This window comes from Vidua chalybeata, chromosome 12 (assembly GCF_026979565.1).
Source record: "Vidua chalybeata isolate OUT-0048 chromosome 12, bVidCha1 merged haplotype, whole genome shotgun sequence".
Classification (NCBI taxonomy): Eukaryota; Metazoa; Chordata; class Aves; order Passeriformes; family Viduidae; genus Vidua; species Vidua chalybeata.
Window position 1 is genome coordinate 16,755,416 of NC_071541.1, and position 26,061 is coordinate 16,781,476.

Sequence of the window (26,061 nt, forward strand, 5' to 3'; positions counted from 1 at the left end):
TCTTCACGGACATCAGTCCATTCTGTACATATGCTCTGGCTTCCCATCACACTCACACTGAGAATGGAGACTCATTCTGTGGAGCTCTGGGAGATTTTGTTATTAGGTCAGTCTTACAGCAGCTGTAAGGACCTAGATTTCTTCCCAAGAGGGTGAGCAAAAATTAGCTACTCTAAGAGATAATCATGATGAACAGAAAATAAACTTGAAAAGCTTTTTCAGAGGATATTCCTACTGCTTAAATAATCTTTCAAGAGTAAAACCAATTATTTTTCACAATGGGAAATTACTAAAATGTCGATATAGGTGCATGCTTTCTTCATGAACATGAGACCGTGCTCATGAAACAAAGTTCAGAAGGCCTAAAGTGAGACTTTTAGAAACTTTTTAGAAAGTTCCTACAGGGTGTTCTCAAAAGCATCAGGCTGCAGTGCTGTCCTGATGTGACCATTTCAGTCAGTGACTGTGGTAATGTTCTTGCAGTTGACAAACTCAAGAGATTTGAACACTTTTCCAAATTCCAATTTCCAGTTTGGCCAATGGAATGAAAATAAAAGTATTTTTTTCTTGTGTGAAATTGTGCAAGCAAATATGAGAAGCCTTGTGTGGTTATCATTAACTGTATTGCAGGGTGCAGCACAAATGGAAAGCCAGGACAGTAGAGCCTGATTTTCTCTCAGCCTCCAAATAGGATGGTGGGGAGCAGCATTGCTTTCTGGCTAATGCTGCTCTCCTGGGGCTTTAAAACTTCTGCTCTGCTGGGTCAGTGCACTTCCTCTTTGATACGGGAACAGCTTCCCGAGTTAATCCATGCAAATATTAGCTTGACCAAACTGTATGGTTTTGAGACTGTAGTTCAGTCTTCTCTCCCCTTCCCATTCCCACCAAGCCCCAGGGTTCTCTTTCATGGTGTTTCTCTCTGAGCTTAGTTCATGTTTTGAAACAAGCTCCTTTTTTTGCAGCTTTAAGAAAATGCTTTGATCCTATACCAGTAATTCCTCACATAATTCCATTCATCTGGTCAACATATTGTCCTTGTAGAGCTTGTACACACAGGGGCAGGAAGAATGCAGTGTTTGATGCACTTTTGAAGTAAGCTTCCTGAAATGTGGTGTGCACAAGACTGGGATATTTTGAAGGGAATTGTTGGCAAGGTTTAATTGCCATAGAGTGCCCAGCTCATCCCAAGCTCTCTCCTGGATGGCCTGTGTGGAGCTTGTTGTTGAGATTTATCTGGGACAAAATACAGTGCTTTTCCAGTAGCATCTTCAAATGTTTATGGTACTCATATGCCAGCTCAAATGTTAGTCTAGAATTATTGTCAGGCATGTTAGGGTTAACATTCTTTAAAGAAAAGACTAGAGATTTTTCAGGGAGGAAGGCAGAGGAGAAATGAAATACTATCATGCTTAGAATTTATTCTTTAACCAGTAGGACTGAAGGGAGATGAACTGTCCTAGGCAAGTGTTGTAGCTTATTCCTGCAAACTTCTGCCTTCTGTGGCAGCATTTTCAGATTTTTGTTCCTGAGTTTGTATTTTGCATGCAGGCAGGGTTTTACATGATACTAAAAGTGTCAGAAAGAAACTTGAGGAAACACCAAGAGAAGATCAAAGTCTAAAATACAAGTTGTTATATGATCCTTTCCACTACCACATTACCCCTCCCCTTCCCTACGTGTGTCATGGACCAATACATATTTTTAAAATACCTGTCTTCTTTGAAGGGGTTGGCCACATGCTAAATTCTGAAAACCCAATTAAATACAGCTTTTGAGGAAGGACTGAGGTATTTTTAATATTGGGGGTTTTCAGTGTTCCCCTGGTTTTCTCTGGAAATGAGAAGCACTGAGGAGAATAAGAAAAATTAGGGAGCATTTGTATATTTGTACCTTTTCCCTGTCAGTGGCACATTGGAATGGAGAGGGTGAAGAAGGTTTTGTTTCTGGGAGAAATAGCTACTGGACCATTATTTAAGGCAAGGGAAGGGTATAAGATGTGAGGTTTCTGCCTGAGGAGATTGAAGCCCTAATGTGTTGCTGTCCCTGCTTCAGAAAACCAGTCTCCTATATTTTGTTATAGAATTAATTTTTTTAGTCAGTCTCCAATTCAAAAGAAATTTGGTCTGCAGCCTCTCTGCAGACCACAACTTGGGCATTATGCATTTATCAATGCCGTACCTACATTCCCAAATTGATGCTCAGTCAGGATTTTTGTCTTGAAACACCCCCAGTAATGAAAGGTGCCCATGAATGAATGCAAGGGGCTCCCCAGTCCAACCCAAGCTCTTTGCCAGCCCTTTCCTTTTGTTGTCATCTTCACACATTGTGCGAAGAACATCCCAAAGACCTCAACAACGAAAACTCCCTGGGGGCACTGTGCCACTCCTGCTCACCCAACAGTAAATTTTGTCCCTGTTTGCCCCCTTTTTCATGCTGAGATGTAACATCCCAAACCAGTGATGGCTTCCTTCCTTTCTGCAGAGTTCAGTATGGTTCTGTTTTTCAGTCAATTTGGGGAAGCCAAGAAGTGAGACACTACACTCCTTTCATTTTTCCTCCTTTTCAAGTGAACAAGAAGCTGTTTGGCTTTGCTTGTCAGAGCAGTGGTTCTTATATTTGAGTAGCTGTAGCAATTACTAATCATGAGAGTGATTGTAAACCCTGGCTTAGTGCTGCACAAGAGGTGGTTTCACTATGATGTGAATTAGCACAGGAGGAGATGCTGCAATTAGAGTAATTGGAGCTTACTTATAGCATATAGGAGGGAAAGGAATAAATAAGCTTTTGTTTAAGATACTGCTTCTGATGTGGTACATCTTGTGTCTGAGCTGAGTAGTCTAAAATGTTAATTTTTTTCTCTGTTTTGATGCCTTTATCTCCAATTTTATGCAAATTAACTGATTTTAGTGTATATTCAGAATAGTTGAAAACTTTTATTGGGTTGTTGGTTTGGGTTGTGGGTGTTCTGTGGGTTCTTTTGGTTTTGGGCAGCAGTAGGATCTAGGAGTCAGATTGCATCTCAGTACCCTCCCATGTTTCATTTCCACCACATTTGGCAGTTATAACTACTGGGTTTTTAATTAATTTCCACATGGAGTTTATTCAGATTTGATATTTCAGTCTTACTAAACTGGACTTAATGTTGCCTAGATTTCAGTGCGTGTTCTCATCCTTGTGCAGAAGATAAACTTGAGGAAAAGACGCACTGGAGACTCAACTTTTTCCAAGGACGTAGCTCTTAAAGGAAGAAATTAAGATACTGAATTCCCATTAAGTTTCTTGACCCTAAATGTGTGTATTTTTGTCTAAAAACAGACCTGCAATGATAGATGAAGGCAGTGGATTTTCAGGTCATTGGAAACAGGGTTATTCTTCCAGATTTGCTTTGACATAGAAATAAATTTGCAATTGTAAAATGGGAAGCAGCTGACTAACTAGTTCATAATGTGGGTCACCAGTGTAAAAAAGGTTCCAGTCCTATTCCAGGGACCCTGACAGTATCAGCACCACTGAGACCTTAGTAGAATAATAACAGAACAGCAGAATAGTAATAAACTGTTCTTGATCAGTAGTGATATCAAAAATTAGAGGAATGCTGGAGATGAGAAATAAACCCACAAGTTTAGGAGAAGTGATGTGCAAGGAAAAGAGGGAGAACTGGAGCTGGCTTGGTCCTTTGGGGTGGCCTCTTGGCACTGCTGCCCTGTCACTCTCTGCCTCCTGTCCTTGGATCTCCTTTGGCCAAATGCCTCTTCCTGTTCCACAGTTCCCGAATGCTGCAGTTGAGTCAAAGTTCCTTTAATTATTTATTCACACAAGCTCAAGAGCACTCAAGGGAGGACTGGAAATTAAGGAAAGGAATGTAAAGGCTGTTACTGCAGTGGTGCTGGAATAAGGGAACAGGTGATCAATAGGCAGGTGAGAGAGGTGGTGGCTGCTTCATTTCTTGAAAAGCACTGGAATAGGGGGACAGGAACCAGATTTTCTCCATGGCTTTAACAAGGAAAAGATGAATTGCAAATTTTAAAAAATTTCCACTTATTAATGGAGGAAAACCTTGCAAGAGACCATCAAGTGAATCTCCAGAATATCCATCTTTGGGTGCTTTAAAATCACACTAAGCAATCTTTTGTTAATGAATGAAATCCATACAGGCAGCTCAGCTCAAAGACTTGTCAGCCCATTCTCTGCCGTCTGAGGGGGCAGTCTGCATGGGATTTTGTGGCACACAGTATTGTCACATATTCAGCTCCTATATGAAAATGAAATGCTCATTAGAGCTGAAATTATAATAATAAAAAACCTAAAAAATCACTGTTTTGAAAGTTCAAGACAGCATCTTACTGGAAATTTAAAATACAGTATGTAACATTGATTTATGTGTTAGGTAGATAGAAGTAGCTGTGAAGATGTAACGTTGTTGTAATGTGACTGCCAGTGTAATATTGTGATGTTCTAGTATTGTCCTGCTCTCCACTAAACACATCACAAAACTACTGAAAGAATGCATTTTACCATGTCACTAAAGCACTTGGTAAAATGTTCTTAACTTGCTGGTATCTCAAAAGAATCATCAAATATCTGTTTCTTATGGATTTCTTTGTGGCATTTCAGCAGTCTCTGAGGCTATAAGCATTGGTAGCAAATTAATTAAAATTATAACTGAATGGGGTTGTGGGATACATGGAGATTGGAGTAATAGTGAGTGACAGGGAGAGTGAAACTGGATTGCTGAGCATCATTTACTTACATAAATTATCATGCAAAGGTGTATAATGAGATGTATGGGTCATACTCGAGATTTAAGGACCATTTCAACAAAAGTAATCATTCTGAAAATATATCAGTGTTTATAATGGACAGGTCATATGAACTCACAGCATAAAGCTGTGTGGAAGGACCAAGAGGTGATGTCTGATAAATCACAGGCTGAGCAGGAGCTTGGCTTCACCTGTGTGGAACCCCCAGATGTGTGTGTATTTATGGTGCAGGTGCTCTCAGTACCAGACTGTTACAATCTTACAGCTTTAGAACTCTTCCTAAAATGCTGTTGAGAAATTTCACTGTGAGTTCTACAAAATTATTCCAGCACTTTTTCTTGGATTTTTTAAGAGTGTTAAATTGCTTATTTGTGTGTGGGGATATACTGCTATTCCTGCCCTGCAAGAAACAAGTTTCTCTGAAGGGCTCTTTAATGCAGAAGGGTGACAAAAAGCAGTGGCTGTGCACTGAAATCAGGCATTTCCCATGGTCCATGTGCTTTAACAGCAGGGATGAGTGGCCCTCGGAGCAAGCTGCCAACGGAGGTAGTGTGGACACTGTGCTTTCATTTTCTTCAGGCCAATGGTGGATAATATGCTGGCAGATGTATAAAATGAAGGTTACTGGAGTTGATGCAGTTGTACTGGATAGGATTGAAAGGATCTGTGATTATTGGAAGATTTAATAATGTGCTCTCTATTTCTGTGATAATCAAGGAAAAAAACTGTAGTCAATGCTTAGGGGGCTGTTGCACACTAGGGAAAAAATTGCTCATCAAACTTTTACACATAAATTCTCTGTCTTAAGAAGTAATACGAATTTCCATGTCTTACCATGCATTGAGAGTATTGTTCATTTTTTAGTATGGCTAAATGTACTGGTTTTATTCATCAAAGGGCTGCTTAATTTGATTGGTAAGAGTTATATCAATTGAATCTGAATGTATTTGAATTAGTGTCTTGCTTCTAGAAATGCTCTATCTTGAAGGAGATTGCTTAATTGGTATTCTTGTAACTTTTAGTGTTGAGTGGATTTTAATGAACTCACATTTACCAGAGGCAGTGTACCCCTCAGTAAGTTTGTCTTAGCCTTTGCCTGGAGGAGTTGTAATGTGTACAGGTTCTGTGCTTCTTATGTTCACATTATTTTAATGTTATTGCATCATGAATATGCATCAACACAATGTTTTCACATGCAGACTACTTACCATTAGAAATCTGTGCTATTCCATGTAATTTTCTATAGACCAGTGAATACTGTTTTATAGACTTTGGAATTATAGCAACAGTGCATCTTTTTTTAATGAAACCCAAATCTACCTGTATTTTTTCTGTTGAAGTATGTACAGGAAATGTCCAAATGATTGTTTTTTTACCATTGTTTGTTTTTCAGTGAGAGGTTCATGGTGAGGTTAAACAAGAACGGAGGCCCCAGGAATCCGGAGAAGATCGATCGAATGTGTGCACTTTTCACAGTACGTGTCTGTTCCCTTTCTTCTCCCCTCACAGGAGTGGGGCTGGAGGTTTCCTGAGGGGACACCCAGTTCTTCTTCTCTTCCTCTCCAATATAATCAGTAGAAGAGAAATAATTTTTGTTATGATTTTGACTAAATGTTAGCATAGAAAGGGAAGGTACTGCTAAATTATTTTTATGGCTAAGTGAATATTCTGAAGTACTTGCATTTGTTCCTGCAGATAGTGTGAAATTTTGAATATTTTCATTGGATATGCTGTGCTCTTTGATAACAGAGCATAGGAAAAGGCTGTGATGGCCTGAACATGAAACAAGGCACTTTTTTCTGAATGAAAATCAGACAAGTGTTTTCTCTTGTCCTGTCCCTGTTTGCCCTTGTCAGAAGTCGCTTCTGCGCTGGTATTCAGTTGTGTTTAAAATTCCCTCAGAATCAGGTGTCAGACCATCATTTTTTCTGCTACTTCTTCTCAGAAAGAATATGAAAATCTAGAGGCACTGAAACTTAACAGCTCCTCACAGAATAACTGTAAGGAATCTCAGATCCCAAGTGTGATAAACACCTTCCATCGTGACTCACCTTTAGTTAGTGCACATGCTGGAAGCTCTGTAGCAGAAGTATTTTTACCTTCAGTGAAGAAGAAAAATGGCAGAGCTTTGGTTCTGGCAGTGACACTCTCTGGGGTCAGGCAGGGCTGGACACTGAACCAGGCATGGTCCCCAGCACTGTTCCCTTCTCTCCATTAAGAAGGCAGCAGAATTCCTCCTCTTAGGGAACGGAATAGATCTGGGTGTAAGGATGCTCTGTTGTGTCTCCATCTGGATCTGAGAGATGCAGTCCAAAAGTAGCACTGACCTGGATGCTGACATCAGTAGCAATTCTGGTTTTGGTAGCATCAGTGAGGTGCTGCCAGCTGAATAAACATCAGCAAGGTGAGAGTGTCACCCCAGATATGGTAACTCAAAGCCAGAGTCTGGCCCTGCTGAGAGAAGGTGGGCAGGGGTTAAGGTTCAGCACTGGTGTCTGAGTCAGACAGGAGTGAAAGGCAGGAGCGCAGCTTTGGGAGCGCCCTAAAGGAATATTCCCAAAAGGCAGCACAGTATCAGCTTTGTATCAACTTTGGCACTCTCTGGCCTCTGAGGTTCATCAATTTGGACATCCAACTTCCCCACCCTCACCCATGGCACACGACTTGGGGTCATGGAATGAGTGTCTTGTTTGTCTCTTTGTGGTGAACAGTGTAAAAGTTTTTCTCTGGTAATCTGCAAACAAGCCTTTACACCATTTAAAAAATAATGATAAAGTACAGCCAGGTCCATAACAGTTCCAGGAGAGACCTGCTGCATATTCTGAGTAGGGCCAGTGTATTCCAAGAGCAGCCAGCCCTGGGATTGCAGGCATTTGCCAGTGCAGCTCAAATCCTGACCAGAGATACCTCCTGAGCTCCCTTTCCTATTACTGTTAAAAAATACCAAAGCTGCTGCAGTCTCAGCTCTTCAGAGTGCTCAGACTCCATCACTGGCTGGTGGAGGTACTTAGACTCTCACTCATCTGCTATAGAATGTGTATTCTACATAACAGGAATTATAATGAATGTATACTCTATGTAACAGGAATTATAATTGGAAAAAAATATCTGTGCAAAAGATCTTACACTTCTAAAACAGTATTTTTCATCAATGTGTTCAAAACACTATCCAAAGTGTGTAGTAAAAGAGCAATAAATATTTGCTTTTTTGAATAACCATTTTATCTGCAGTGGTTCTATCTTATAATAATTTCTTAATTTTGAAATGCTTCTAAGATAAGATAGTTCTGTGATTTTCAGTCTTCTCCCAAGCTCATGTTCATCTTGACTTTGAATCTATTTATTTCCTTGCCCTCCCTCACCACACCACAGTGTCTTTGTAAAACTCTCATCTTTCCCCAAGGCAAGCAGCCCAAATCTGAGATGATTCAAGGGATCCCTGTCTTTTCCTGCTGTCTCTGTTACTTCTAAGGGTTCAGCTGTCTCCTTGTGTAAGATATCAAAATTACCCAGGCTTGGGTTTTACGTCTGCTGTCATATCATAGCAAAGGTGAGAAACTGCTTGCTCTGGAGACAAAAGCTCACTGAAGCAAACCTCAGCCTGTGCACATGTTAGAAACATTCTTGGGTCTGAATTAAAATGTAACTACACTGTATAAGGTTGTTATTTTTGTTAAATACCTTATTCTCTGTGGCCTATGATGTTGGCAGCTGAATTAAATAATTTATTACTGGCAGACAGGTATCCTTGATTCCAGTGGTTTGGGGGTTGTTTGGTGGTGTTTAGGTTTTTTAACACACAAGCAGACCTTTCTAAAAACCAGCATTGTAAAGAACTAACCATTGTTGTAAAGTAACTCTCTTCCATACCCAATATAGGTAGGAAAATTTAGGGGCGATTTTCTAAAAAGCCAGTCCATTAGAATTATAATGAAATTATGTTGTGTATCAGTCAATATAATTTAGGAAGCTCAGAAGGATGTGGGAGATACCCACCCTGTAGATGCAGTCCTAAGAATAACCAGTAAATGTGTTTTATCCTCTCCTGGTCCTAGGAGATGTACATGGATTCTCTGCAGAGGAATTATCTGAAAACTTCCTCAGAGGGGTTGGGGCTTTTGATTGTTTGGTCCATGTCATAGTAAAAATTTCTTGCCTTGTAAAAAGCCTGTGCTGTACAAACTGAAATGCAAAGCCATCTGGGCCCACATTTTTTGTCTTTTGCCTGTGACACTATATTTGTGAAATTGGAAAAGCAACTAAAGTGTGAACCCATCAATATGTTCATGCCCTGCCGTTTTCTGGTGTTTTGACAGCTGCCCTTTGAAAAAATAGTTCTTTAAATTGCTGTTAATTAGAACTGGTAATCTGATGGTATAATAAAATTCCCCCTGTCAAAGCACAGATATTTTCAGGAATCTATTGCTCTCTAGAGCATTAAGTATTACCTCCAAGTTTTTTTGCTTTTTGAAATGTCTTGTCAGGCATTTCTGAGATTAAAACTATGTCAAATCCCTTTTAGTGTGGAACTTCATGTCTCCAAGACATGCAAGATAAAAGCTACCATATGTTACCCTGGTATGTTGGGTGATGGAGAAAGCCTAGAAAGTGTTTTCCCTTCTTGGTGCAGCAGTGCATGTTGCTCAAAATCGAGCCTGAGGAGGAAATGCTAAGGATGGTTTATGTAGTTTCATTTTCTGGCTCTGGAGAGCCAGATCTGCTGGTTAGCAGCATCCCAAAGAGTGGCTCTGCAGCTCCCTGCATGTTCTGCCCTGGGAAATACAGAGCTGCTTTTAGAGAGCAAGGAGGTACAGCCATGAATTTATTACTTGCCTGCTGTAATTCAGCAATGTAACAGAATTGGGAAGGGATTGAAACTTCTCCTTAGGATGAATTTCACTTTATGCCTAGTTCTGAGTCACTGTGCCAGCTTTTATTGTGCTGTGTGGCACCGTAGTCTGGAGTTGCATTGCCATCAAAATCTCACTGGTTAAGGTCTGGATTGTCAAGTCACATGAGAGAGAAATTCCCTGTGTGATTTAAGGTTCATGTTTTAGCTTTCACCAAAATGCAGGTTTTAATTCTAAATTGGTTCAGATTAGGGATGACAGATTTTAGATATTCGCAGTTTAAATTTCTTCCTCTTTTTATATAAAAATAGCATTATTTCCTTTTACAGCGGTTATAATACCATGTAGTTGAGGAGCTTTTTAAAGAAAACCAAGAGATTTTATCTGAATCACAGACTGTTGCAGTTAATTTTTGTGTAAGTAGTACCTGACAGTGAGATGACAGCACTCAGTAGAGAAAGAGGCAGCAGCTGTTGCTGTAGAGCACAAGGAGCCTTTTTGCATCACTCTAAAACAGGGATGAACATTCTTTCAGTACACAGTATCTGTTTAAAGTCTTGTCTGGGAGGTGAGTGGCATAGGGAAAACTGGTTGTTAGGAAGAAATATTTCTTAGACCTTTCCTGTACAAAAAAAAAAAAAAAAAAAGCAGGAAGAATGTCTCAGAAGTTGCTGCTTTTTTATGAAGCTATCAGTGAAAAGTACAACATACCAAGAAAATTGCAATTAAGGTGGCTTCTGACATGTGAATGCAAAATGGTGCAGTAATGAGTTATTGAAAAGTATCCTATGTGTATTTTCTTAGTTTATTTCTTTATTTTTAAATTTTTCTCAGAGTCATAACATTTATTTGTCTTCATTAACTTCAAGTTTCCTTTTGCTCTTCTGTAGGTTCTCCTTTTCCTGTTGTTTGGTTGTTCTTGAAGCTCATTTTAAAAATCTTGGCCTGCTTTTCTGTAACATGTGATTTCAGAGGTTTCATCCACATTTATAGTTGCAGGCACTTATGCTGGAATGTCTCTGTTTTTTCTAATCTTTCAGGATCTCAGCAGCAAGGACATGAAGAGGGATTTGTACATAGTTGCCCATGTAATCCGAATAGGTACAGTATGATTTAGTGCTGAAATATATGTAATAAACACAGATCTTAGAGTATTTTTAAATGTCTGTTTTAATTAGCTGACTTTATAATGATTTATACATTTAGAAAACTCAGTCATAGACTGATTGACATTCAGACCATATGGAGCTAAGTGTTAGAAAGTTACTGATGACTGTTTAACAGAGATTTTGTTTTTCTGAGTCTGAAACAGAATTTTTGATTAAACACCACATCTACAGGAGAGGGACAAAGTAAAAAGGCTTTTTGTTTAATGTTTAAAAATTTCAAGTGAGATCTTTTTACTGGTGCTATAGCTGGGTTACAGGGCAGGACATCAGCATGTCTGACCTTCCACATTGAGTAAATCAGAGGCTGTCAAGATTTGTTTGCTGCTGTAGGAGTCTGTGGTGCAAGTACATATTTTACCTGTGTTAAGTATAATTTATTTTAAATATTAGGCCTAAAATGTTAACAGTGTAGGAGTAGCGGAGACAGTTACCTCAGCTGTGTTATTGTAAAGTCAGAAGTGCCATTTGTGTGTTTCAGGTGACTGAAGAATGGCCAGGCAGTGTTTGCAAGGAAAGGGCTTTTAAGCCTGTTGCCAGCCCAGTCACTGCTCACACCCATTACCAGCCACAGGCACCTTTTCTGAAGTACAGCAGCTCTAAACAGAGCTTTGTGTGTTGTGCTGGGAATGGCAGTGTGCCTTCAGAGCCACGAATGTGTCAGAGAGGTCGGGGTTTCATTATCTGACTCCCCGTGTCATAAGAGCCTACACGTCAGAATTGCTCTAGCACTTGAGGTGATAAATGAAGTCTGTAGAAAGATGCTTTATTAACCTTGATGCAAGGGCTGGACAAATTATTATGTGCAATGTTACAAGTTCACTTTGATTATCACAGTGATTTTTCTGGCCTTGGCATCTTTTGCTCTATTTAAAAACTGCCTCAGTAATAGGACGTTAATCACTGAGCAGCTTTGTACCTCAGAATTCTCCTTCCTGTGCTCCAAGGAGCCATCCAAACATGATAAACAACCAATATATAATGTTACATGTATTATATACAATATATAATACATTTCCTTTAAGAAGTTGAATAAAATGAGAATTTGTGCAAACAGTGCACTCTAAGGAAGGAGCGCAGTGAATCCCTGAGTGGGTCAGACTGATGAGTACAGCCATATTCTTGGCTCATCCACAGAGGATTTGGAGTCAGCCCAGCTGGATGCAAATATGTGTCATGGAGCTGCAAATCAAAGCTGGCCAGACATGATGCTTTTCACTTTGCCCTTGGCTGTTTTTGGCTGAGTGAGGTGTAGGTTTAAATGGACCTCTGGGTTTGAAAAGTTTGAGTGAAAAGCTGTGGTGGGTTGACACCAGGTGCCCTCCAAGCCTCTCTGTCACTCCCCTCATCAGCGGGCTGGGGAGTAAATAAGATGGAAGAGAATTAATGGGTGAAGATAAAGGCAGTCTGATAAAGCAAAGGCCATGAGCAGAAGCAAAGAAAAGCAAAAGATTCATTCCCTACTTTCCATCAACCATCAATGTCCAGTCACTTCCCACAAAGCCAGGCTTCAGTCTGTATAAAGCCAAACCTTGCAGTGACCAGTGTCCTCACTCCTCCTTTCCCTTGTGTTGCTGAGCAGATGTCACATGGTTTGGGACATGCCTTGGCCAGTGGGTCAGCTGTCCTGGCTGTGTGTCCTCCCAGACCTGCCCCCCAGGCTCCTGGAGAGGAGGATGTTGCAGGGCCAGCCCTGGTGCTGTGCCAGTCCTGCCAAGCATCCCTGGGCTGTCACCAGCACCTCCCTGGGCACCAGCACAGCCCAGCACGTGGGGCTGGGGCAAAACCAACTCCAGCTCCTCCAGAGGAGTGTCACCTGCAGCCTGGAGCTGAAAGTCCTGGGTGTGATGAGCACAGCAGGCAGGATGTGGCTGTGTGTCCATCCCTGATGTTTGTGTTTCCCTCCTTTCAGGCCGCATGTTGCTCAATGACTCCAAGAAAGGGCCCCCCCATCTGCACTACCGGCGCCCCTACGGCTGCGCCGTGCTCAGCATCATGGACGTGCTCCAGTCCATCTCGGAAATCAAGGAGGAAAAGGACTTTGTGCTCAAAGTTTACACGTGAGTAACTCCTAGAAGGAAGTTTTTTGCTTCTTTAATATTCCAGCAGCTCATAGAAACTAATTAATATTATCCACAGATGTTTCAGGTGTGTGAAATGCTTCAGAAGTTATTGAATATTGCTCAAATCTGTGTGACTTGCAAAGCTGCTCTTTTATTAATGTGAATTATTTAAAATCTGCTGAGCTCAAACCCAAAGAAATGTGCTGCATTTCATCTGATGAAGGGAATAATAACTCATGCCTCATCTGCTATTCCTTACCACTCATACTAACCAACAAAAGAAGTAGAAAACAACCAAAGCCAACAGTGTGTGACCAAAATTCTCAAAACAATTCAACATTTTTTGAGCAGGAATCCATCTTCAGTTATTTGTGATTTTGAACTTTGAACTAACATTCTTATTATGAAATGTGGTCTCACAGTTGTAATAAAGAGGCCACAGACAAACTGTCTGGAGACTGCAGGGAATATTCAAATCCCTTGTCAGTGAGGATAGATACTGGCAAGATCTGCTTTGCAGATGGGCTGAGGCACAGCTGACACTGTTCTGTGGTCTGTGGCCACTATTGAGGGTAATAAAATAATTTGGTGGGTGATGGAACTTTGTCATTCTTTGAGAAGTGCATTCAGCAGCAGAAAATGTGACCTTCAAGGAAAACTAAATGAAAAAATGTCTTTTACTGTTCACTGAAGATTATTGAATGTCTCTTCATGCATTAGAAATCTCTTAAGTCCAAACAAAAGTCTCTCAGAGTCAGCTTTTTCATTCTTCTTTTGCCAAAAGTTATGAAAACTGTAGCAAAAATGTCAAATTATAGGAAAGAAAATGGTCATCTTTCTTCTCTCTGTCAGTAGAATCTGGCCAGTCTTGGCCTTTTGTCACATTCAGTTTCAGCTTATCTCAGAGCAGTGGGTTTTGGGTAGATAGTTCTACTGGCTTTGTAGATATGGTGTTAATGTATTGCAATTGCAACATTTTGAATGTTTACAGAAATTGAACATTCTGATTATTAGATTTCTGTTTTGTTGCCCATTTAATGCTTCTATAGCTTCTGAAAAATTGAACAAGAAAAACTTGTTGAAACACTGGGCTTTGTCAGTGACAAGTGGAGTCACACAGCCCTTTAGAGCAACCCAAAGTCTTGGTACAGTGATGGAATAAAAATCACAGGATACAGAGCTTCCCTTTTCTTCCTGCTGATCTGCAATGTTCTGGTAATGTGGATTCCCTTCACAGCACCCAGAGCACCAACAGTTTCTGCCCAAATTCCTCAGCAGATTTGCACCAGTTGCTCCTCATGTGGGGAGGGACAGCCCCTGGCTGAATTCAGCTCTGTAATCAGATGTTTGTGCTTCTTTATCACTATTATCACTCTCCTGGGCTGCTGTAAGGCTTGTACAGTATTCTTTTATGTTGCTGCTGTTTGCAGTGTTCTGTGTAAACCTCCAGCAGAAATATTCAGGAGGGAACATGGATATATCTGAGGGGCACCAGCTCATTCCCTTTGCAGCTTTGATAGCTGTTGGTCTTTCATGACAGAGTTGTCACAGGTTTGCCTCGTGCATCTTCTCTTTGCATGTTCCTTTAGCTAACCTGCCTTTTCCTGTTTGTTGGCTACATTTGAAATGACAGGGTTTTGTCCTTTGGAAGTTTAAAGTTGAATATAAGTGCTTTAACAGCCCCGAACTGATTTTCTTACCTGCTGCTCTCATTTTGATTACTGTTAAAATGCCTCAGGCCAACTCCAAAACATCATAAAGATGAAGTAAGGAGAGAGGTGTATTTGTATTTTTCAAGGAGCAGTAAAAAGCATTCCTACACATATACACTATGTGGCTAAAGCTTACAGCTGCCACAAATGAGACAGCTAGAAAAGCCTTTTCACAGGGAGAAGCTGGAAAAAAATTGAAAGACTGAAAACCTAACAAAGACTGAAACAAATACATGGTCTGTAAATGGAGACGTCTGTTGAAATCCACAAGGGAATGCGTATGGGAGGGGAAAAAAATCAATTTACTTCACCAGTCTTCCTCAGCTTGCCTTATTATTGTTAAAGATTTATGTCTAAAAAATATTTTTTCTCACAATTGAGATTTTTCTCTTTGTTAATCCCACATGTTAAAATCTCCCTAAGAGGATAGAGTACCACAGCTGTAGTTATAAGCTCATTATGCAAAAGCATAAAGGTTTACTTTTATTATTCTTTTTAATATATATGTAAAATAATTTAAAAGCGAGATGGAAGTTAAATTCTCAGTCCATTTTTACTGAAATGACTTAATATTTTATATTAATTTTTATCTTTAATGAAATTTTTTGCTCATTGAACGTTACTCTTTTTGTTCATTTTACAATTCCCTTGAAAACTTCATGCATTTCTTTTCCATACTCACTTTTTCTGGGCTTTTTTTTTCTGTCCTATTTTCTTTCAGTTTTTTTCCTCTTTCTCCAGCCCTAGATCTTTAAATTCTTACCCATTAATGCCTGAATGCCTTTCCCTTTTGCTGTTCCATTGTTGCTATTTGCCCAGCTGGACAAGAGCTCACATCCCATTGCTGTCCCCAGCTGCTGACACCGGGGGCTGCTGTGGGATGGAAAACATTCCAAATGTGCATTTGCTGCTCAACCAGCCAGCCTCAAAGGTGAAGGATGGCTCAGGACTGAATTGTTATTTAAAGGAGAAATGGATTCTTTTATATACTTGGTATTTGGACAAGTAAAATGTGAGCACAGTAAGACACATTCCAAGTGTTTCCAGGCCAGCCTGTAAAGCTGGGAGATCTTCCTTCCTGGCACCCAGGAAATGCAAAGTGCAGCTTCCACTGGCACTTGGTACAAACTGGCTTTAAGTTGATCTTGGGGTAACTTAGTTGCAGGTTAATTTGCAGGCATAAGTCATTGGAGGCTAAAACCTATTTTAACTTGCACTCCATAGGCTGGTACAGCAACTAAAAAATCACCTCAGGTTAGACGTTTGTTTGTAACTGTGAGGAGGGAGAATGGTATAGAGTTTGTGCTACAGGTTCTCTCTCTACTTTTAGGAGAATATTATGTGGAGTAGGATAAATGACTCCTAATGTCTTGACAATGTGAAGATAATTTTTATTTTTTCTTGATGAATGAGCTGAATTAGCGCACAACACCACAATTATTGGCAGGGCGTTTGTGCTGCCCATTAATGCCTTAGCTCTGTTGTGTTTTGGTTTTGAGGGATTGTTTTGGGAAGTGCAATTTACTGTCCTGTGAAGTTCTGCTAGGTCACTTCATGCTATCTGCCTTGTGTGACTGTGTGGAACTGGTGTCTCCTCCCAGAAGGGACATAGTACTTACCAGAGGTGGGCAGTAGAGCAAGTGAAATGCTCTGTGTATTTCATTTGTTCCAAGTTGTCTCTGTGCCTTTTGCTGTTCTAAGAACATTTGGGGGTGTCAGTAATTTTGCCATCACAGGCTTTAGGGGTTACCTAATTATTCTTGGCAGCACATGGTTTTGCAAGATTGAAGCTGTAGGAAATTACCAGTTCCTACTTGTAGATAGCCTGAATTCCTTCTGCCATGCTGTTCTTCAGTTACATAATGCAGCAAACAAAAACATCCCCACTGTCTTCACAGGAGCTGCTGTGTGTCTTACCCTGGCTGTGTTGACATGTTGTACTCTTGGGGGGAAGCAAAAAAGGAAAAAATGGAAATATCTTTGGAGAACTTGTACAAAGTGGCTTATTTCTCAGAACTCTAGGAGCTGAAAGCTTGGAGTATTAGCTTTTCTCTTTTTTTTTAACCTTTAAGAGTCAATAGGACAGAAGTTTAATTAAATTGTTTAATCCAATTGCTTTTCAGGAGAAATGAGATTCACTATTGCTGCTGAGTTATAAATTGCTGACTTCATGGGGAATCATTGAATCTTGCCGTTGTGATTTAAATAAAGGACAGAGGCATTTAAAATGCTGTTAGACTTGAGCAACATAGTGCTTTTCCTTTCTTTTTTAGCCAATAGCACTGTTTGTGGTAAAGGTGCCAGTTTTTTTTCACATGGGAGAAGATTATATGGCTCATTGCTCATGTAAAAGCTTGATAAAGAAAGTCACTTCAGTTCTCTGCCTTTCTCTCCACAGGCTGAGGTCTCTCCCATCCTGTGGGACAGTAGCCTGTGGCCTTAGAATGTGAGGCTGGTTTCCTTGGTTCCTGTCTCAGTGGCACTTCCATACGTGCATGTTGTGCTTTGCATCCTGAACAGAAGTGTAGCACTCATTTTCCACAGGACAATTCAGAGAGAACATACAGAGCTTTCTTCATTCTGTCATAATCTGAAGAGTGGAACAATGGCTTTTATGACAGAAGAGCTCCAAAGCGTCCATTGAAAGGACATAACTATTAGGGAATATTTTGTTTCCTTCCACTTTTAAAAATAAGAGTTATGAGGGATTTCTCTCATTTATCCAAACCCTACAAGCTTTCATATTATCTCTACAGCAAAGTTGACTGTCGTGTTCTAAGATGATTCAGTGAAAGCATTTCACTTGAATTAGTGTCCTTTTATTTTAGGTGTAACAATGAAAATGAATGGTGCCAGATCCATGAGAACATCATCCGCAAGTCCAGCACCAAATACACAGCCCCCAGCTCCAACTATGGTAAATATCTCCTTGGGCTTGTTTGTCAGAGCAACAGCTGAACAACTCCTGTAGGGAACAGCTGATTATTTGTAGCAGAGAAATTTACTGAGATGTGAGGTTTTCCTTTCGTAACTAATGACAGATAAATAGGGAAAGTAAAACCTGTCTTATCTGTTTACCTCATGTAATGGTGTATGTAGTTGCTAATTCAGAGATATCACTGCTTTCCCATTCGCAATGAAGCAGCTGATAGGGTACAGTTCAGCTTCATTACAGCCAGTTCTGCATTCATTACCAAGTGCCTGACTCATGGTGATGTCCAAGAACTGAATTTGTCTTAATTCTGCTTGTTTGCATATTGAGGCACTGTAGTGGAATATGCAGTGCACACTCCCATAGAAGAGATTAAGCACAACACTAAGCAAATAAAACATTTTGCAGGTATGGAATTTTACTGTGTGTAAAGCTGGTTTCATTCCCTGCTCCCCCTGTTAAAGTTATCCACTAGTCATCATTAAAAGATCTTCCTAAATTCTTTATAATTTGAAAACTTGAGCAACATGTCTGAACTTCCAAATTTGCTCCACTCCTTTTACACTGGAATTTTTTAATTTTATTTTAATTGGTTTGCTTTTTAATAGCAAAAAAAGGATATAAAATGAACAAGTTTTCCTGTAAGGCAAAAATAGTCAAGGCTGATTTCTCATGAACATGTCTCTTGTGTGCTGTGAAACGTTCTGCACACACAGACACCCTTATACATGGTATTCAAAGGATTTGGACTTTTTCCATGGCTTCAGAACCAGTGTTTTCCCTGCAGTGCTCTCCTGCCTTCCCAGCTGGGCAGTTGCAAATCCATGTTTTGGCAGCTTTTCAGTACATACATGCTGACTGTCCAGCTGGCTGGTTGGCCTCCCTTTTTCTTCATTTTAAGGCTTTATGCTCATTTTTTTTCATCCCAACTCCTAGTATTCATTAAATGTATACAATCTTCATGTAATCTGGGTATCTGCTTATTTGCCAAATTTGACTGAAGCCAAACAACAGGCTTGAAAATTATTTCAAGTGGAGAAGGCAGGAAGTGGGTGGGAGGTACATGATACTCCTGGTTTTGTTTCCCTGGTAACTTGTCTGAGAAAATGGTGACTAAATATTGGTCACAAAGCCCAGATATTGAGCTTAGCAAAGAGCAGGACTTTGGCTTGTGCAAAAATGTGCATCCAAGGCAGGGTTTAGTTTGGTGTGTGTTGTTCTGGGCAGTGAACAGAGAGGACAGAAAGAACTCTTGATCAAGACACTGAAGGAGATAAAGAACGTGGAAAATTGCTCTGTGCAGGTAATTCGCATGGATGTGTGGAGCTGGTAGTGTGTGCTCAGCAGGTGAGACTGGGCTTGAATGGCTGAGCTCAATCCTGGTATTTTTTCATATGGTAATGCTGGACTTCATCATTTTACCAGTACACTCTCCTATGTTGTAAAAGCAAGTAGAGAAAACAGCTGGACTGAAATAAAGTGTGTAATTATTCCTAATCCAGCTGCTCAGATTATCCACTGAACAACAGAACTGGTTGCTGAAGTCAGTTTGGCCAGTTGGCCAAACATGAAACCTGTTGAGGAACTGCTGGGAATTTCATTTAAAGTCATCAGCCCTCTATGAAGCAGTTAAAGAAATTAGTGGAACAGATACACTTTGAGATTTAAATCTTTTTCATGGTATAAAGCAGAATTAAAGGTACTTTAGAGAGGTTCCAGAGCTTTGTGTGGTTGGTGGTCCCTCAGACAGAAGTGGCATTGCTCATACATGTGTCATAACCTGCTGCATGTGAGGAAAAGAAATAATGGAAGTACTTTCTGTACCTGGGACACATCTGCAAAATTAAGTATTCTGATTGTTAGGAGTTGTATTTTAATACAATTCTGTGTTCTTGACTGATCCCTTTTAACAGTTTTGTTTCAACAATTTTTGTTTCAACAAGTTTTGTTTCAACAGTTTCAGTTTTCAAGGGAGAAAAGAACTCTGTGTTTATATATTGTATTAATTAACTGTGGAGCAAAACATTCATTTACCTGCATGCTTTGTACACACAGAATCTAATTCTTAGGTCAGAAACAATGAACCTGTTTGGTTTTTTCCCCAGGACTTATAATATCTCTTCAGCTTCTTCGTGGTGACATGGAGCAGATCCGAAGGGAAAACCCCATGATCTTTAACAGAGGCGTTTCTGTCACCAGGAAGCTGGGATTTCCTGATGTTATAATGCCAGGTAAACAGAGCAGCTCCAGGCTAAAATACTGGTCATTCTTTTCTCATACTTTCCCAATCAAGTGCAACTGGAATGGGCACTTTACTTGAGTGGGATTTGTAACAGAGTTGTCTTATTTATCAGTAAATGCCAAATCGGGGGAGGCAAATGCTAAAACATTGTCAGGAGCAGCATGACAGTGATAGAAGGTATTAAAATCATGTGGATAGAAGGGGATCTGGAAAGATTGCTCTGATGCTCCACACAACCCCAGCCAGTTAATATCCCTCTTGTACACTCAGCATATAGATGTTTCTTTTTAAATGCATGAAATTTCTTCTTCCCAGCAATCCAAATCCTGGAAAAAATTAGTTTCCACTCTGCTACCTTGATGTTTTTGAGTTTGTGTGATCCTTTTGTAATGAGAAGCAGAGAAGGTGCAGACCTGGTCAGATTTTCCCTCTGGCCTCACAGAGCAGCTGGCCCATGCACTGGCTTGGCTGCAGCCCTGCTGTGCTTCCGCTGCTCCTCACCTCTGGAGCAGCAGCTGGAGATGCTTCTTGGCTTGGCAGCCCCAGCACAGCCAAGAGTTCATTTAGAGAAAAACCCAGAATGTGGGCAGTCATGCAACCACATAAAACCTGGTGTTACAGTGGCTTGACTTTTGCAGTGTGGTAAGAAATGGGTTTGCAAATTAGTAGCATTTGAACTATTACTTCATTGATGTGATGAGCAAGGCCAAGAATGACTTGACAGACATGGGAGATTTGGTGAAAGCATAATGGGAAAAGCATCAGATTTTATTACTCAAAAGGCTGCAGTGAGACATCAGTACCAGAAGTAGTTGTAGCCTCGTTATGGCAACTCTTCAGAAACCACAATAAAATAGGGAGTAAGTGGGAAGCATTTCTAGAAACTAAAGAGTCAAAGGATTTAGAACAACATGTGTATATTTACTAATGAGCTTGAAAATGGTGGTAACAGAGCAGCAGAGGATGTGGGCTATAAAAACAATTATAAGTTTTGGTTCTTAATGACCTTATAGCAGTTCCAGGCATAACTCAAAGCAATCAAATAGGGAAAAGATGAATTATTGCAGGCTGATGTACAGGCACAGCAGCTGCAAGGTGATCTGCTGTAATTGAGATCACAGCTGGATGTGTCACACTTACACACCTGTGCAAGGGAATTGATTCTCTTCCAAGAACTGCTTGATCCTCCATTTCTGTGGATAAAGCTGTACCTCAGGTGCTTCAGGCCACTGAAACTGAAGGAACAGCTTCATGTCCTCAGTGTTCCCTGAGTAATGTTTTTTGTTTTCTGGGCCCTGGCCACTCTGCAAAGTGCACAGTGTGTTCCCTGTATCTGCTGCTTTGGGCAAGGCTTTGGGCCAGGGCTAGAGCAAACAGGTCAGCACAGCTCATACAAACAGGACTCCTGCCCTAAGCTTTTAAAATTCTCTTTTCACTGCAGCTAATCCAAATTTCCAGATTCTCTTTGTGAGAACCACAGTTCTTTTTGGAGAAAACACTGGGGTTTTAAGATTATAACCTCATTGGAATTGGACTAATATACATTTATACACACACACACACACACACACATATATATATATGCTCAAAATGCTGATTGATAGAAACAAATGTGTGGAAGGATCACCATTCTGCTATTAAATGCTTCCTGCCTCTCTAGAGGATCTGGGCACAGAACTTCTTGGTTCCAGGTATGCTACAAGAGGTATTAATATGTTGAGTTTAGATGTAGAGCTTTAGGCATTGTAAGAATAATGCTTCTATTTGTGAGGAAAGGCAGTTTGTACATGTCTGTAAACACCAAGTATGAAAAGCAAAGCAGTTGAGGAAGTGTGAATCAACTTTCACTGTGGTTATAAACTAGAACATTGCCAGAGTACAGAGGAGCTGTGAAGAGAGGGATAGTCATGAATGGGGCTCCAAACAAAGGCTTTCACTATCTTGGGTATTCCCCAGAATAATGAAATCTCTGGAAAATGAGGAGATTGAAATGTAATGGAGCTCCACTGATGCAGCAAAGAGTGTTCAGTCTAATTACTAATCAGGGTTTTTTTGAAATCAAAGTGATGTACTCAAGTGACAGTAGATATTTGCCTTTTGTTTGCTTTTAACACAACAGATGCAGTTGGAGTTGAAGTTTGCCTGACATCCAGGATAGAACATTTGGGTTGTGTTACCTTTCAGATGGATTAGCCCAGCTGCATGAACAAGGAATGTCTATCAATAGACTTTGTGCTTCTGTTTCTGCAGCCAGGCTCAAACATTCTTCCTTAGCTTTATGAGTATTGTCTAAAGTTGAAAAATAATTCACTGGGGACACACATGACCAAAAAAAAAGAAACAAAAACCCCTAACAAAAGACTAATGTGCACATTAGCATGTACTCAGCACATTAGCACACACTGTCATGCACATTAGCAGTACTCAGCCATGTCTGCTGCTTTAATAGTCTTTGTCAAACTGCCTCTTCCTTGCTTCAGAACTGTTTGTCATTAAACACAGGTTTCCTCTTCCAGAAAACAGCACAGAAAATTAATATCTTGTATTTTGCAAGTGGATACAGATTTTTCAGGACAGTGTCATTTAAAAATGTTTTTTATGAATAAATTAATAAAGACTTTGTCACCTGGTACTTGTAAAAAAACAGTGATCATTCTGCTGAACCAAGAAATCTGTTTTTAAAAAAGTAAATAGCTCTAGCATTTCAACTTTTTTTTTTTGTTATAGGTTTGAACGTTTTCATTTTCTTTTTTAACAGGAAATCCTCTCACATGTGCACATCTTAACTATTAAAATTTTGTAGCTGTGTCTCGTTACAGTTTTCCTATCCCTTTTTGTTTTCTAAGCTGTAGCATTAGCTCCCTGTATCAAGCCCTCTTTTTCTGTCCCTCAGACAGGAGCAACATCAGTGGTAGCTGATCATCATTAAGAAACAAAGTGAAACTGGTCTTTATGGGTTTGTATCTTGCATGGTTATGCAGAACAAGCTTAATATTGTACAACACAACCCTTCCTGCCTTCTTTTGTAAAGATAAAATGTTCTTTGTTTCCTACTGTGTTGTGATCTGACAAGAGCATCATAAAGACTTCAGTTATCTTTTTTGGCAAAGTCAGAGGGGATTCAGTCAAACCAGCCTCCTGAAGAAGTTATGGTGGGGTTTTGTTTATTTGTGGTTTGCTGATTTTTATTCCTTTTCTAAATTGTTCCTGGGTTTAAGGCCATGCATCTGATGGTGCCAATTTTACCTTTCCCAGAGCTGAGAGCAGTGAGGCCTGTGCTGCTCCTTGGGGATTGCAGCTGGGCTTTGTGCAGGACTTGCTGAGCAGAAATCTGTTGCACAGGCTTGGTGTTTGTCAGTCCCCCAAGGACATCCCTCCCCTTGCCCATGTGCTGATAAGTATTCTGTCTTTTCCTTTGATCCTCTGATGAAAAGTGCATGCTTCATCTCCGACTCGTGAGTGATGTTTCTTTCTCTTTTTTCTCTCTCCTTGTCTTAATTTCCTGACTTCTCTCCTGTTCCTTTCCCTTTATTCTCTCCCCTTTGTTTCTGATGCAGAGATGAAGATTGTTGGGTGTAAGTTTCTGCTTTTCTGTGTAATGTCTGCTATTTGCTTGCTTTTTTCCCATTTTCATATCTTCCATGGAATGTTGGGATTGATAAAGACAGCGAATCATAACATCACAGGGAAACTTCGGTTACAGGGATGTGGAGACTTTGTCTCTCTTCATACCACAGGGTTTCAGGCAAATTTAGTCACTGTGACAGGTGAATCAGTAAGAAACAGGTGAGAAGCATCTCAGCATCTGTTCAGTCAGTGAGCACAAAGTCATAGCAAAAATGCATTGAGGAAAGGACATGGTAAAATCTATCAGCCATTCTCAGCGTGTTCATGGCAAGGGTGTTAACAAGACCAAAAGCTATAATTATGTAATAATTATCACCAAAAAGTGTCTACTTTTTGAGAGAATAAAAAGTATTATTTTCATAAATAAATTTGTGGAAATGGAAAGTTGGCGGAGACAAAAAGCATTAAAAAACAACTTCCTACTACTGAAAGGCAACTATTCCAGGGAAATCACTGCATTTAAAAAGGGCATTGTAGAAATTCTTTTCTATACATAGAAGTCAAACAATGGGTAGCAAATAACCTAATAAGTATTGCTTGTCCCTTTTCTTTGAAACAATTGTGTTGCTCAGTGAAAGCTGGAGAAGCACACGGAGTTAAACTTGCATAATGTTCTCTTTAGAGAAAAAAAAGCTAATTTAATTTGCCATAGAGGCAGCAGATAAAGCTTTGTTTCCCCTTGTTGCTGTAATATTGCTCACAATTATGTTAATAGTTGCTCACTGTAACTATTTCAAGAATATAGGCCTTAAAAAAAACCTACTGCCTGGCTGGTGAAGGGCCAGAGAAATGAGCTGCAGAAGTGGATGAGATGTGATCCCCAGAGTGGGACTGTGCCAGGAAGGCAGTGGGAACATGGAGGGGCTGCAGAGGGGGTGGCACCACTAAAGGCAGGCAGAGTCCCACAGTGGGAGGAACAAGTCCCGAGGGGCAGCCAGAAAGCAGCACAGGGGTGCTGGAGACCCTTCCCACTGACCCTTGGCCAGTTTGTCCTTGTCCCTTTGGTTTGGAGGAGTGCTGTGATGAGCACAAAGCTGCTCCTGTCAACCTCAGCTGTGCTGGAGTCCCTGCCCTCCAGAGGTAGCTCTGTGTGTGCACTGGAGGCAGCTGCACCTCCAGGTGAGGATGGAGTTCTGCTGTTTGAGATCAGGGACCCATCACTGGCCCCTCCAAAGCAGCAGCTTCCTGGGAAGAGCCATGCAGAGAGGAAATGGCTGGGATAATGTGAGAGTCTCAGGCAGGAAGCAGAGCAGTTCCCTTCAGGGAGCTCAAACAAATAGCCAGAACATGTGCTAGATAACACTGCACATGAAATCCTCTACGCTTTATGCTTTGCTTGAAAGCTTTCCTTGCTGGCCCAAGTCCTCAGTTTGAGCTGCTGTAACTTGGCTCAGGTCAGTGGGGTGATGCTGATTGGCTCTGGTTGTTCATTTATGGATGGGACATAAATGCACACGTTTGGGTTTTCTTCAGATTGTGGAAGATACTTTGAATAACTTTCTTGGCCATTCACTCTTCTGTGAAATGCCACTTTTTTTTTAAGAGATGCCAAACCCAGGGGTGTTAGAGAGTCCAGCAGACAGTGCATCACAGTGTGGGGCCCTAAGTGAATAGGACCAGCACAGCAATTTCATAAAAATAAACCTAAACATTAATATTCTGATTTTTTTTCCCTTGGCTGCCTAAATTGTAAAAGACCAAACTTTCACCTTAAAAAAATCAATATTCTCTGGGTAAATAGTTATTTTACTTAGTTGAAACAAGACCTACACACACCAACTTCTGGGAGCTGCCACTTCTCCCCAGCTTGCAGGGATATATTACATGTCCACAAAGTCACAAGCTCAGAAAATGAAGTTGTTAGAATTGAGTGATCAGAAATTTGTGTCTCTTTCTCCTGCAGAAACTTCTGTGAATTATGTACCCTTTTTTGATCTAGTATTCTTCTGCACAAAACAGGGACCATTCCTGTCCTTAGTGTCCAAAATCTTTAGGATCCCTGAATAAAAAGTGTTTGATTGAATGCAGACAGTTCCTGTAAATTGTTACTATTTTGCAGTATAAGTAACTGGTCAGTCTTCCAGTGGAAAACCTACACACCCTGTCAGGATAAACTCCCATTTCTTCTGCTGGAGACTGCACAAGGAGTGGCTGTTGGGCTGCTTCAGGTTATTAAGTCTTGAAAATGATAAATAACGATTTGGAAGTCTTCCAGTACATTCCTTTATACTGCAAATGCAAAATCAATATTTGGCTCATGTAGCCTTTTCCACCACTCCTTTTTGCCCCCATTACCATTAAAATAGTTTGAGGTCAATACAAGTGAGCCCCCCCCAAGCTATAATTTATGATTTATAATTTAAACAACATGTTTGTATGTTGGACATTGGGCCTCGTAAATAGGTTAAAAGAGACAAAACAAAACTCCAGTGAAGGTGAAGGGAATTGATAAAGAAAGAGCCCCAAAAAATATCAGATTTTTTTTTTAATATTATCATGGAAAATACTGTCTTTCAAGACATTTGATATGGAATTAATGTCAGTAACCATGTGTATAAAAAGTGTATGGATTATGCTAAAAAGAAGTTTACTTTTGTTTTTAACTGGAAAACAATAGAGAGATGAGCTTTGAAACAAATCCCATTCTGGAAACTCTCTCTGAGGTTTTCAGTTCATCCTTGACAGCCATCCAACACAGGGACCTCAGCT

At 40.3% G+C, this 26,061-nt stretch overlaps 1 protein-coding gene across 1 annotated transcript in view; it reads left to right on the forward strand.

Annotated features, from left to right (window-relative positions):
- DOCK3 (dedicator of cytokinesis 3) overlaps positions 1–26,061 on the forward strand; it is a 184,866-nt gene that overhangs the window by 85,997 nt on the left and 72,808 nt on the right. The window contains exons 10-14 of the mRNA XM_053953429.1: positions 6,154–6,235; positions 10,651–10,711; positions 12,689–12,836; positions 17,380–17,468; positions 19,589–19,714. Of these exons, the coding sequence (XP_053809404.1) occupies positions 6,154–6,235; positions 10,651–10,711; positions 12,689–12,836; positions 17,380–17,468; positions 19,589–19,714 (506 nt within the window). The remainder of the gene's footprint in view (positions 1–6,153; positions 6,236–10,650; positions 10,712–12,688; positions 12,837–17,379; positions 17,469–19,588; positions 19,715–26,061) is intronic.